Raw genomic sequence first — 12794 nt, 5'->3', positions numbered from 1 at the left:
TTTTAAACCCCTAGTTTCAGTTTCTGAAATAATTGAAAACAAATACATCGTTTTTTATATTCTATTGCTTGAGCTGTTTTTGGATCAGTGTTTTCAATATTAATACTGCAGAGGATTGTTTAAAGGTGATACTGATTTGCAAACATGCAGACATCCGTTGTCAATGATGATTCAATCCTGTCAATGATTTCACTCTGTTCATGCCAAGAATATGTTCCTCTTGTTGGATGACTTCATTAGACACCAATAATAGCAGAGACTAAATGTTATAAGCTTGTTTGGCATTTGTCCCTGCCTCAAGACTTAGATATTCTTTTTTCTTTTCATTTAGCTCAATTTGTCTGTTAATCCACAGGGATGTTTTTGATATTGCACCAAGAACATGCCTATCTCTCTCAGACTTGTGTTGTAACCTGTTGAATACTTGATTTAGCCTTGAAGAGGAAAAACAAATTGGATCGCTCATGCAGTGCCATGTAGATTCAGTTCAGGCATCTCACAGGAAGAGGAAAAAATATTTCATTTAAATTGGAATAAATAACTTCAAATGAGGCTTATCTACCAGGAGCAGAATAACATTTACAAATCATAATTTAATGCACTTCATTTGTTATTTATGAGTAAGAAAATCAATGTTGTTTTTTATGATAAATATTCTAAATCCAAACCCTTGAGGGAAAATGGTTTAGTAAAAATAAATAAACCTAAAATTAGTCAAAAAAGCTAACTTTCGGGGATTATTTCGGAAAATTTTTCTAAGTGATTTTTCTAAAAGTCATACAAAATTAATGCCCTATCTCTAAATATCTGTTTCCATTTAAATCACAAATTTTTTTCTTTACATTTTTTGGAACAGCTCAGACTTTCACAGACAAACAAAAAAGTTTATTACATAGAAAAATATTTTAATCCACACTAATTTTGATTCCAAATAGATAAATATAACTTCCCTACAGAAAGCCTGCCTCTTATTAAAGTGTGTGATTAGTTATACAAGCTAAATGGTTTCCCTGCTTATGCCCCCATGGAGAAAACTCAGCAGAGGTCAGTAATGAGCTGGCTCGTGGTTAATAAGGTGCTGCTGGTAGCGAGAGAGCAGGAATCCAGTTGGGAGCCTAAATCTTATTATACCTTTAGTAATATTTAAGTGCGTCTGCTCCTGCAGCCTATCTGTATTCCTTCTTTGCTTCTGCTTTATGTGCGGTGACTTTAGGTATTCCAGCCCGAGGCCAGCTTGTGTTTGAACCTATGGTGCTCTAGGATACAACCACATTCTTTTCTGGGAGGTAAAAAATCTGTGGTAGTAACTGCTGCCTGGATAAAACAAAGTTATCCACATGCTGATTTACTGCTGGGCCATCTGTTGCTTTGATTACAGCTTGTATTTTCTCTGGCATCATTTTTGATGTGCTTAGGGGAATTTAGAAACTAAGCGTGGACCTGTTACCGGTATCAAGGTAAAATTTGAACATGTTCTGGTTTCAAAGCTGCAGAACAATGTGTTCCTGCTGTTCGATGAATTTGACCCAGATAGAGAGCTGAAGTAAACCTGTTTTATTTTAGACTAACCACCCTCTGTCTTATAGCTGTTGCTGTGCACTGCTGCCCAGCTGACATTAAGATAGCCACCAGACCATTCTCCTGCTCACAAAATGCTCAATTGGGCTCTTTGGAAATATGTTCTGGCCACAGTAGTTTAAAGAGACACAAATATTCGGATTAAAGGTATGATCAGATCAGAAGTAATTCATGTTTTGTCGATCGCCACTGGATTGGCGTCTATGTACACACCTGTTTTGATCTTTCAGTTAAACAATCCCCACTGTGCATATGTGCAATGTCAGCAGGGCTTTTTTTCTGGAAAATTAGGCACTTAGACACGCATGCTTAAATGATTTCATCTGATAGAATCCTTAGTACATATATAACAAAGCAAAATCAGATTATTCAGTGTCAACGTAAACAGAGATTTTGAATTTCCGATAAACCATGGTTTAGATCGGATCTGGGAAATTTTGCACATGTAAACGTAGCTAGTCTTGAAACTTACAGAATTTCATTCATCTATTTTTTATATTCTGCTTGGTAACATTATTTTGAAATTAAAATTACAGCCCAACTAACCATCTAATATCAGTATGCTAAAAAAAAAAAACCAGAATGATAAATAATGTTCATAGTTCACAACTCATTCAACTCACAAAAGAAGAAAAAGCTGTTATTTGTGGACATACTGTATATAATGTACATATCCCATGCACCTTTTTTTTCCTTTGCCAGATTCTTCTTTGACTTTTTTAGCTGATGTAGCGAGTAAATTTCTCCACTGTGAGGTCAATAAAGTCAATCAATTCACGGTAACTTCTGTTACAGTGTGCAGATTTTTATGCATATTTTTGAGTCTTATAGTTTTCTGATATGTTTTATTAATTTTGCAAATTTTTGACTTTTCTTTAAGATTAAAGCATGTTGAACTTTTTAGTTTTATTATTTTGTTATTGTGGGAAATATATATATACTAAGGGTTATGATGAAGTCTGTCTCTCACATCAGATGGCAAAGTCACAATTATATATACTTATATTTAATTTCAGATCTTTATTTATTATGTTTTGGGTTACTTTTTGCACATTTTATATAAGTGGTTAAACATTCTGCTAATTGACCAAAATGTGAATGTTAATTGTTTTCAGAGCTGACTGTGCTTTGCTTATTACATAACAAATTCCTCAGAGCCTTAAACTTCTACAAGATTTTATCGCTTCATCTGACTTTATCCCCTTGTTTCATTGTCCAGTATTCAATCGTGAATGCTGTCTCATATTTGTTAAAGAGAAATTTTATTTCATTTTATAAATTAGTCTATTGATTTCTGTTTGATTTTGCCATTTAATATGAATAAATCCTTTTTAGTATTGAGTATTGTTGCCCAAATATATAAGCCCATTCCTTTCAGGCTAGTATAATGGATAAGAGATTTTTTTTTTTATCCAGAATTAGTTGCTTCAGAGCATTTTTTGCAGACACACTGAGATCCTCTCTATTTGATTCTGATGGATTTTGTCAGAAGGGTTAAGCTTGGAGACATTTACTCCACGCAACAATGTTGTTTTGGCTCCAAGGCTGAATCTCTGCACAGTGTAGAATTAGATGTTAAATCACCTGGCTTTATGAGTTTGGACATTTTTTGCTCCAAGAAAACAATCTTGTTTCACATAGAGGGATTCCTGTGCTAAAGGAATGACATAACATAATAGATAATCACAGATCTGTAAGCTGCAGCATTTTTGTAGCCTTTACATGGTTCACTGTCAAGGTTAACAAATGTAACTGATGGTTCCTTTACCAGCTGAATTAGATTCAAGAAAAGGCCCAGGTGAGGAGTGTGGCTTAGTATCAAAATAATTATTACGTAAACTATTTTTTACATTGTGTCTAAATGTTGGATCCATCCATCTATCTGTCTATCGTCCAATAGTGGAGGTTTGATTTGTGACAATGGGGAGACAAAAAAAAAATGATGGTAGAGAAACAAAGAATCATGGAAAGTACAGCCAACCTCTTTGAAAGTAGAACTAAGTTTAGAAAATACCGAACAAACACCAAGCAACTGTTTGTATCGACAAAAAATGTAAACGTCTTTATTAAAATATTATTTAAGAAAGACACTGTGATGAAATTGAACTAGTAAGATGTGCAATAATCTGTATTCAGTATATGTCTCATCAACTATCTGTCCTTTCCTTCCAGCCACCAATTTACCAGACTGGTGTGTCCGTCAATCCATCCTCTCGCTTCTTTGCAGAACAGGTTTCTGCAGACCACAATTATATACACCTGTCTCTATAAGGGCCTCACAGTTGACAGAGCATGTCAGAGCGCAAATACCAGGCATGAAGTCAAAAGAATTGTCTATAGACCGAGACAGGATTGTCCCTAGACAGAAATTTGGGAAAGTAAAGATAGATACATGGCAGTAGTGTCCTGTAGTAGACCTAAAGATACCATGAAAAACAAAATTACCTGAACTTATGGGACAAAGATTCAGCTCTTGTAAAGTGGAATCTAGGTGTTGTGTTTAGATGAGTTACGCACCACTTTTTCTCAAGGCCAACACATCCCTACAGGGAAGCATGGTGCCAGCTGCATCATCCTTTCATCCGGGATGAAAACCTGTTCTAAACCTTAGATTGGGGCAAAAAAACAGCCAGAGCCAAGATCTGAATATAATGGCACATCAGCCCAGTTCTGAAGTCCTTCCATTGGCTCCATGTAGCTCAGAGATAAGACTTTAAAATCCTTCTGTCTATAAATCACTTAATGGATCGGCACCTTAATACATAACAGGTGTATTGTCCCAGACCATTCAGGTCTTCTAGTTCCAGCATACTCTGTACACTCAGAACTAGAACCAAACATGGAGGAGCAACATTTAGTTCCTATGCTCCAATGATCTGGAACAAACTCCCAGAGGACTGTAAACGTGCTGAAAGCCTGAGTTCTTAGTCAAAGTTAAGAACCCATTTGTTTAGAATTGACTTTGTCATGGCCCTTTCACAACTTAACGATTTAGACAGCATATGCCTGACATACTAAAAATATGGCCAAAACGCTGGCATACCTTAGGTAAGGTAAGCATTTTGGTATAAAAGGGGATTCACAGGAGAAAACTGTCAGTACTCCTCCAGACTGCATCCCCATCATAGTGTGAGCGAGAAGATGAGTGTGATGGATCCTCCCTGCGTTCACAACCAACAAACTTCCTAGCAGACATGACGCTGAATCTGCTGGGAATGCAAACCCTCTTTCTTTTTTTCCTTTTATTTATTCTTTATTTTTTTGGTGGGTGGTAAACAGCAGTTAGGTTAATAGCGAGATCAAATTAATCTTTTTATGCAGGCCGGGGGCCTCCGTGCCCTTTGCTGCTCCCCTCAGGACAATGGCTTGTGCATCACTTCATGGGCATTATGAATACTCTATGTATACGCCCAAAATAAAAATACATAGAAAGTTCAGCGTATGCCAGCATTTTAAAAGATTCTGGGACGTCGGGCATATATTGTCTAAATCGGCAAGGTGTGACAGTGCCCTAACTGAGGGATTATTGACTATTTAGTTCACCACCTGTTTTTATAATGTTTTTATCTTTGTGTGCTTTTATTCTGCTTTATTTTTCTATTTTCATGTAAAGGCCTTTGAATTGGCCTTGTGCGGAATTCTGCTATATCCATATCTTCCCTTGCTTATCCATAGTAAGACCTTATATTGACTTTCATTCATTTTAGTTAGTGCATGTATGCCTAACCCTGACATTTACTCTAACTTTAACCATTACCAGTGCATTCCTAATCCTAAACTCAGCCTAAAGTTAATTCTCACTATACCCATAAACTGACTCTACAATTAAAAATGGGGGTCCCCAACATTAGGACCAGCTTTGAGTTACACAAGGCCTGTTGGTTCTCAGAAGGTTGCTCATAAATAGTCCCAGGCAAGTAACATAAAGAAGTACAAACACAAACCCTCAAACGAGCACAAGAACACATCCACACATTTAAACCCCTGCTGGTAATTAAATAGACCAGCAGCCCATTTCATAGTCTGTTACAGCTCAAGCTGCATTTTTATGAATGCTAAGATCTCCCATAAGATTTTTTCTTTCAAAGATGTTATGGATTTTTTAGAAGCATTTATAATTTTCCTGAGTTTCTCTTCCTTTTTTTTTCTTTAAAGGTGTTTAATATTTTAATACGTTTGTAGTTTTCTTCTCCTGGTGTTTATATTTTTAGAGGAGTCATCCCCTGAAAATTTTCATCTTCAAAAATTTGTGTTGGCATTGGACTTCAATTAAAACCTGTCACAAAGTTCAGAGTTTGAGAATGGCTTGTTTTGGGGTTTTTCACGTTCTCACTGTTAAAACCAGAAAAGCCCATAGGGCACTCTCCTCCTTGATGTCATTCCTGGAAGGATAATATATTATCTTTTCTTGCTAACACCACTCCCTTCTCTATTCCACCAAAATGGGTTATTGCATTTATTAGGGACTCACCTGCCAGCAGTAAATAAGTGTTGGGATTTGCATACATTTTTATCCGCCATGTAAGAAACCTGGAAAAAATGTTAAAGGAACCAGGGAAGACTCCTAACGTTGCTAGTGCTACATATGCACACAAGTCAAATTCTATTATCCACCTGGTTTATGATGCTTTTTTTTCTATAGGTGTATTTCATTTCTGGCTGTTTTTTTTGTTTTTTTTCTCCTTATGCCTTCTGAGCTGGATCTCCTAAATTTCTTTTTTGTTTCATAATGGGAATAAAGATTCTTGACTTTAGAATTAAAGAAATCATTTTGGATTAAATAAGTCTTTGACATAGCTAAGTTTGGAGAAAATGCAACACTGACAATACTTCCCAGATTAACTTTATCTGCAAAAAATCCACAGTAACTTATTTACTTAAAATGAATAGGAACTAAATGTAGGCCTGGAAAAGTATACTGTATAAATTTCACATGACAAATGTATCAGAACTCGGATTATGCTCATAGATTTGATTTTTCTGTCACTGCTGTGTCGCTTGCAGCCCCAGTTTATCTGGACGTGTGAAATTGGCACCACAGACCTTGACAAGCAGTAAATGAAACCAATGATTATACTAAACACTCTGCTATTAATGCAGACTGGTGGACAAAATCCCTATTGCTCTCATTTGGGAAAAATTAAGGAATAACTTTCTATGTATTTTTCCAGAGGTTAAAAAAAGGCCTCAAACAGAGGATCTTGACTAATCCCACGATTGTTTTAAGGTCATTGGGTTTTCTTCTTCCCAGCTGTCTCCATGCTGCTCTCCAACAGTGGGCTGATGGACCAGCTGCAGACAGTCATCTCCTCCTCTGCTTCATCCCCCCCTCCATCTGCCTGTCCTCCTTTGGCTCTGCTGTGCTGCAGCCATCTACTCCTCTCCTCCCTCATTACCTTGCAGCGCATTCACTCCACTCAGGTACAAACCACAGCTCAGCTTGGCTCTTATCAAAACTCCAGGATGGAAGTTCACACAATGAGGGAGCAGTCAAGGGCAAAACACACAACAGAACTGAGTAAAGAGTCGGGTTTAACTGCACATTACAGGACAATTACTTATATTTGATATGGATTACAGTATAAATCTGCTTTGCTTTATGTTGTTTACAATGCAGGGGTAAAACAATCTTGAATGCAACAGTTTTAACCTTAATCCTGCCAGCTCTCTGATTGCCCTTCTGTTTTTCTTCTTTTCTCTCTCATTCTCCTTTCATTTGTTCTGTTAGGTTCATAAGAGCATTATTTGGAGTCTGGACACAGCTGTGCAGCGATTGCTTTGCCAGAAAAGAAACACAGACAACCTCTTGCTGGGTAATGACAGCTGAATTGTATTTTCTTCTAAACGTTTTAAGACCTTTTCTTCACAGAGAGGAGACTCACAATCAGTTCATTTGGAGATAAGTGGGATAATGGATTCATCTCTGAGTAACCTGTTGTTTTTTTCCTTTTAATCATTTGTTTTCCATCTTGTTTGTCCGTGAATGCGTGCTGCTGTTCACTGTCCAAAACAGGACACACCGACTTGTGTGTCCTGGTTTGCATATGGCATTCATGATGATAGCATGCATGACACACTGAGGGAATCAGAGAAGGCTAATCTTATCTTTAGTTTACATAAAGTTCTGCAAACTTCCTGTCAAAACTTCATCTTTAGTAGATACACCTAACCCCATGTCTGCATTTCAAACTCACTCATCATATTAAATGTCCCACATCCCACTGCAGCGCTCGTTGACAGATCATCCCTGCTGCTGCTGTGTCTCTGCCTGTCAGCTGAATAAGTAGCCTGTCAGGGTCACTGTGATGTATTGGCTCCCTCCCTTTGCGTGCAGATCTCTCTCTTTCCCTTCCTCCCTGCTCATCCAGCCTCCTCTCTGTCTCACTATCTCAGTTTTTAGATCCCTAATGCTTTCAAAGCCTTGCTTTTCTGAATCACTGTCTTGGTTTTCTTCTTTTTTGCTCTCACTAATTAGGGCTCCTTCCCATTAGGACACTCAGATCTTGCCGTTCAGGACTTAAATGTTTCAGATGGTTGGCCAGTTTTAGATTCCACTCTTTTCAAGGCAGTTTTCAATTTATTTATTTTTTTCTTGTGGGCTCAACACATGAGGGGTCAAACAATAGCGACTGGTGGCAGTCATTACCATGATTGCCACCAACAATGCATCAAGGATTAAAAGTCAGAAGGTTTTCATTGAATTGAAAAAAGTATTATACTATAGCAGAGTTGAACACAACTAAAATTATGTTTTCGTTCTCGTTAAAATCAAGTTGGGCCTTTTTCAGCTTTTTTTTTGTGCACTTCTACCTGTGCATGGTTGAAGTTTCACTTGGCTGGAGGAGGGCAGCAATTATCGCTTCGTCTCACAAGTTCCTTTGGAAATGAATGGACAGGGAGCAACGTTCCATTGCATGTGTTTAGCCTTTGGTCTCTTCTCTCATTTAGCACTTGGACAACTTAAAACACATTGCCTCTTCTCTCCGTTACACATCAATCCTAAAATTGCTTCCTTTGCTTTAGCTTCTTTCCACTATGGCCCAATCTCTTCTGGTTCTAGATACTTGCAATCTTTCATGTACTTTCCTGTCTGTGCTTTCACAAACTTATGGTTTCTATCTCTCATTTCTGTCTGCCTTTTCTTTAGCCATCAGTCTTCTACAAGAGCATCTCATTAAAGTGCTGCAATAGATTTGTTACCCAAAGAGTGAAACATTTGGTTCGTTTCTGTTTTTGATTTATTGTAGTTTTTCAAACATATCACTAGAAATAATTTTGGATACAGAAATATTTTGTCATTATGGAGAAGACTGCTGATTTGACAGTTTAGAAGCAGCCAGTCAGTCATAGAAGCCACAGGGAGGATCATTAACAAATACTGCATTAATAAATATCACAAGGTATATGATGCTGGAATCAAACTCCAAAAACTCCAAATGTTACTGGAGTCACATTGATCCTCCCATTCAACTTTTCATAAATGTGGATAAAGATGGAACGTTGGAAGGAAAATAAGTCCTAGCAAGGTAGAAAAAAAGCCTTACGAAGAGATGCAAAGCCCATTTAAGCAGTTAGGGAAGATTTGAAAAGGTGTGGACTGCAGCTGAATTCAGAACTTCAGGTTAAGCCACTTCTAAAAAAATAAAAAAAAACTCCTTCCCAAACTTCAATAGTTTGTGATATAAGAGCCCAAGTCTTAAATGCATTTACTGTATAGTAAATAGAAGTATTTTTCTCTAAAGCAGCATTTCTTTACTATAAACAATTACTGTTTTATTTAACACTCTAGATTTGAGATGTTTAATTCTATGAAATTGATTTTCATTTACCTTAAAACAATGTATGAGGTTCAGTTTTTAATTGATGAAATTATTTATTTAACTATAGTTTTATTCTTTCTTGTTTTGCCTTCCGCTTTGTCTCCAGTCAGCTACCTGAGGATGCTGCAGGCTTTGCTTGATGCTGACCTGGCGTCAGCAGTGGTGTGTTTGGGCACTGATCCTGGACTAGTAGGGCCCAGGCCTTTAGAGGCTGAAGAGGGAGCACTGTACCCACTTGGTTGGACAGGGACCCAGTGCCTCCTGACCGCTCTCAGAGGCCTTCTTCTACAGGTGTTTATCCATCCTGCATACTAATATTTTTGTTTTGATCTAAATGTTTGATACAACCTCTAGTTGTAAGAACGATTCTCTAGTATGGCCAGGTTTAGGTGTGTTTGACAAACCATTTTTATGCAAAGACATAAGGTTAAATTTGTTAATTTTGCTCTAAAATGACTTTGGACGTCGATTTCCAAGCTGTGACCAAAAATATTAGAGTTTAGTGAGATTTTTACAAAAGCATCCCATGTGGAAAAGCTAACATACTAAAAAGCTGTCAAAAATCTGAGCAAAGAATAAGGAGAATGAAACACGGGTCATAAACAAAAAAATCAATTTTCAGTTAGATGGCCATATCAACCTAAGCTTTGACTATTGGAAAATCTCTACAGAGTAAGTAGTCTCTCTCTCAGCTTAAACTTATTAAATAGCACACATTTAATAAAGCTATATGTATGTGTTAAGGCCTCTACTTACATTTTTGTAAATTACAGATGGATTAAATTGAATCACATTCACAAACTGAGCTGTTTGCGTCACACCAAATTTCAAGATTTAAACAATGCTGATAAATGTGGCATTAATAAATAAGAAACACTGACCTGTTCCCTTTATAAAACCAAACACGTCACTGCAGTAACAGGAGGAAGATTACAGTGTCTATCTCAGTGAACCTTGGCCAGTTTCTCTGTAAAATATTTGTTTTGTTTTTATTCAAAATGTAATTTTTTTAGGGCTTTCAAAAAAAATATGTGAAGATAAAAAAAAAAAAACTTAACTCCATAAAGAAGATTTGTTGATATTAGACAACTTGGATAAAAGTTAATAATTCCCTCAACTGTTAAATTTTGAGGGTAAAACAGTCCTGTAAGTTGCTGACACCTACTCTACTTCACAGCAGTGCATATACATATGCATGATATAATACCCTACAATGAGTGTCATAAATCAAGTATCGGCATCAGCCAGTACGTGCATGCATTCGCTGATTGATTAGCGGATTCAGCAGCTGTGCCTCCAGATCACATGAAGTCCATGCATTGCCACTCCCTCCATTTCAGTCTCTTATTAATATTTTCTTTGATTTCTTAATTTTTTTTCTTTTTTGTTTAATTTGAAGCATGGGTAACATTTTTTTATTATTGCATCATTTTAAGTATGTCAATAAAGGAAAAGAAATTATTATTAGCATAAGGACTTGGCACCAAAAAAATGGACAGACTGGGAATCAGTTAGATTTATGTCAAAATAATTGGTATCGGCACTGATCTTAAAAAACTGTATCAGCTGATCTGTAGACTGCAGACCAAATTACTGCTCTCAGTTGGCAGGGGTTAAGGCAGGAATCAGTGATAGAGGGGAAAGTTGTTGATTTGCTTTGTGCTTGTGTTAAAATGTTTTGCGAGAAAATAATCATTATTTTACTGTTTACATTTTTAATACATTTGTTATTGGAGCAAAAAAGCACAGTAACACATCCATCTGCTTTTAAGTTGTTTAGGACAAAGGAAAACCTTCAAAACAACAACAAAGCATCAAGGTCAACTTTTGATCACAGATTGACAAACCTGTAACATTTCCAACCAAAAGCCTTAATTTAAAGGTATCCTATAATTTCAATTTTGGTTCAAGATACTGATTCCTAACAGCTAACATTTATATTTAAAAATGTGATTGATCAAAACAGGTCTCCGCTGCGGTCAGATGCTGAAACATTTGACTCAAGAAATTTAAAGAGATTATTTAAACAACAGATAATAGACAAAGGCTAGCCTGACGTAGTCCGACTCAATTCTAGTCAGAATATGAGTCTGATACTGCTCCATAGAGCTGTGATTATGGGGCGTGTTTTGAACGAACCAGGAAAAAAAATGCCTCTGCACTCAATTGGATAGACCTACAACCAATAAGAGCAACGGAGTGCGTGACGTATCTTAAGCGAGGCATAGTTGTTGTCCACAAAAATCAAAGCATGCAGTTTCACGCCTAGAATAAGAAGATGAGACTTGATCGCGTTTCTCTGTTCCTCTTTTAAAATTAATTTGCTGTCGATATCTTCTAGAACAGACCTAATAGCAGAATCTACTCACCCAAACTCTCCAGCGGCAGCCATTATTGTTGTCACCCAAGCGCGCTTTGGTCACGTGGTTGATAACGTTACTCTTGATCATCTGTCCATCATCGTATAAAGCCCGCCCTGACAATTTGATTGGATCGCCTGACAGTGGGCTTTAATACTCGCGCTACTATGGAGCAGAGCCAGACCGAACTTCCCGAACTCAAACCTTGTGGGCGGGACTAAGTTCGGACTGGCACCCAGGCTAGACAAAGGCTTTAAAAGTTATTAAACCTGTAATTTAACATTAATGCAACCAAATGCTGATGACTTTGAATAAATACATAAAAAGTCAAGCAAATTAAGTGGGTAAACTGAAATGAAACAAATAACTTTTTACTTTTATGTCTCCTATGGCATTGGAAACACTGAGCCCACTTTTGGAATATTTTCAGTAGAGCTGCACAGTATATCCAATCACAGTCATCCTCACAGTATTCATGTTTGCTATATCACGAGGATCAATGGATTGCTTGGATACATTCATTGTTGAGATATTTTAATTCAAATTCATAGCATGCAAATCCCTCTGGTAAATATTAAATGTTCCCCTGTTGCGTCCTTATACCATGTAACCTTGACCCTCATAATACATTCTGAATATATATGACGGTAATGGCACTGTGTTACATTATATAAAAAAGAAAATGGAATTCAGTGATTGAATTCCAAATATTATGTCTGCACACTTTGCATTCCAATCTGATATTTAGATAACTTAGCAATACGGAAAAACTATTTTTAACTTAAATGTCTTCTGCTGTTTTTTAAAAGAGTCCTAATTCCAAAAAACACATAAATACAAGAAAGGAAGCTTCATCCACACTGTATAGTAATTTAGAAAGGACCTTCACTGTGTAGGGCCCAGAAGTTAACTTCAGGATTTAAGAATTATTATTGTTAAATAAAATGGTAAAAACTTCAAAGGCATAAAGTTAACTTGTTGTTTTTTTTTTTGTTTTTTTTTTCAATTTAATGTACATAACAGCATAATACTCAAA

General features: G+C 36.7%; 1 protein-coding gene across 1 annotated transcript in view; it reads left to right on the top strand.

Annotated features, from left to right (window-relative positions):
- mei1 (meiotic double-stranded break formation protein 1) overlaps positions 1–12794 on the top strand; it is a 120686-nt gene that overhangs the window by 92968 nt on the left and 14924 nt on the right. The window contains exons 25-27 of the mRNA XM_015393411.1: positions 6830–6999; positions 7307–7391; positions 9505–9689. Of these exons, the coding sequence (XP_015248897.1) occupies positions 6830–6999; positions 7307–7391; positions 9505–9689 (440 nt within the window). The remainder of the gene's footprint in view (positions 1–6829; positions 7000–7306; positions 7392–9504; positions 9690–12794) is intronic.

This window comes from Cyprinodon variegatus, unplaced genomic scaffold (genome assembly GCF_000732505.1).
Source record: "Cyprinodon variegatus isolate N-32 unplaced genomic scaffold, C_variegatus-1.0 Scaffold640, whole genome shotgun sequence".
NCBI lineage: Eukaryota > Metazoa > Chordata > Actinopteri > Cyprinodontiformes > Cyprinodontidae > Cyprinodon > Cyprinodon variegatus.
This window is presented reverse-complemented; position numbering and strand designations above follow the sequence as displayed.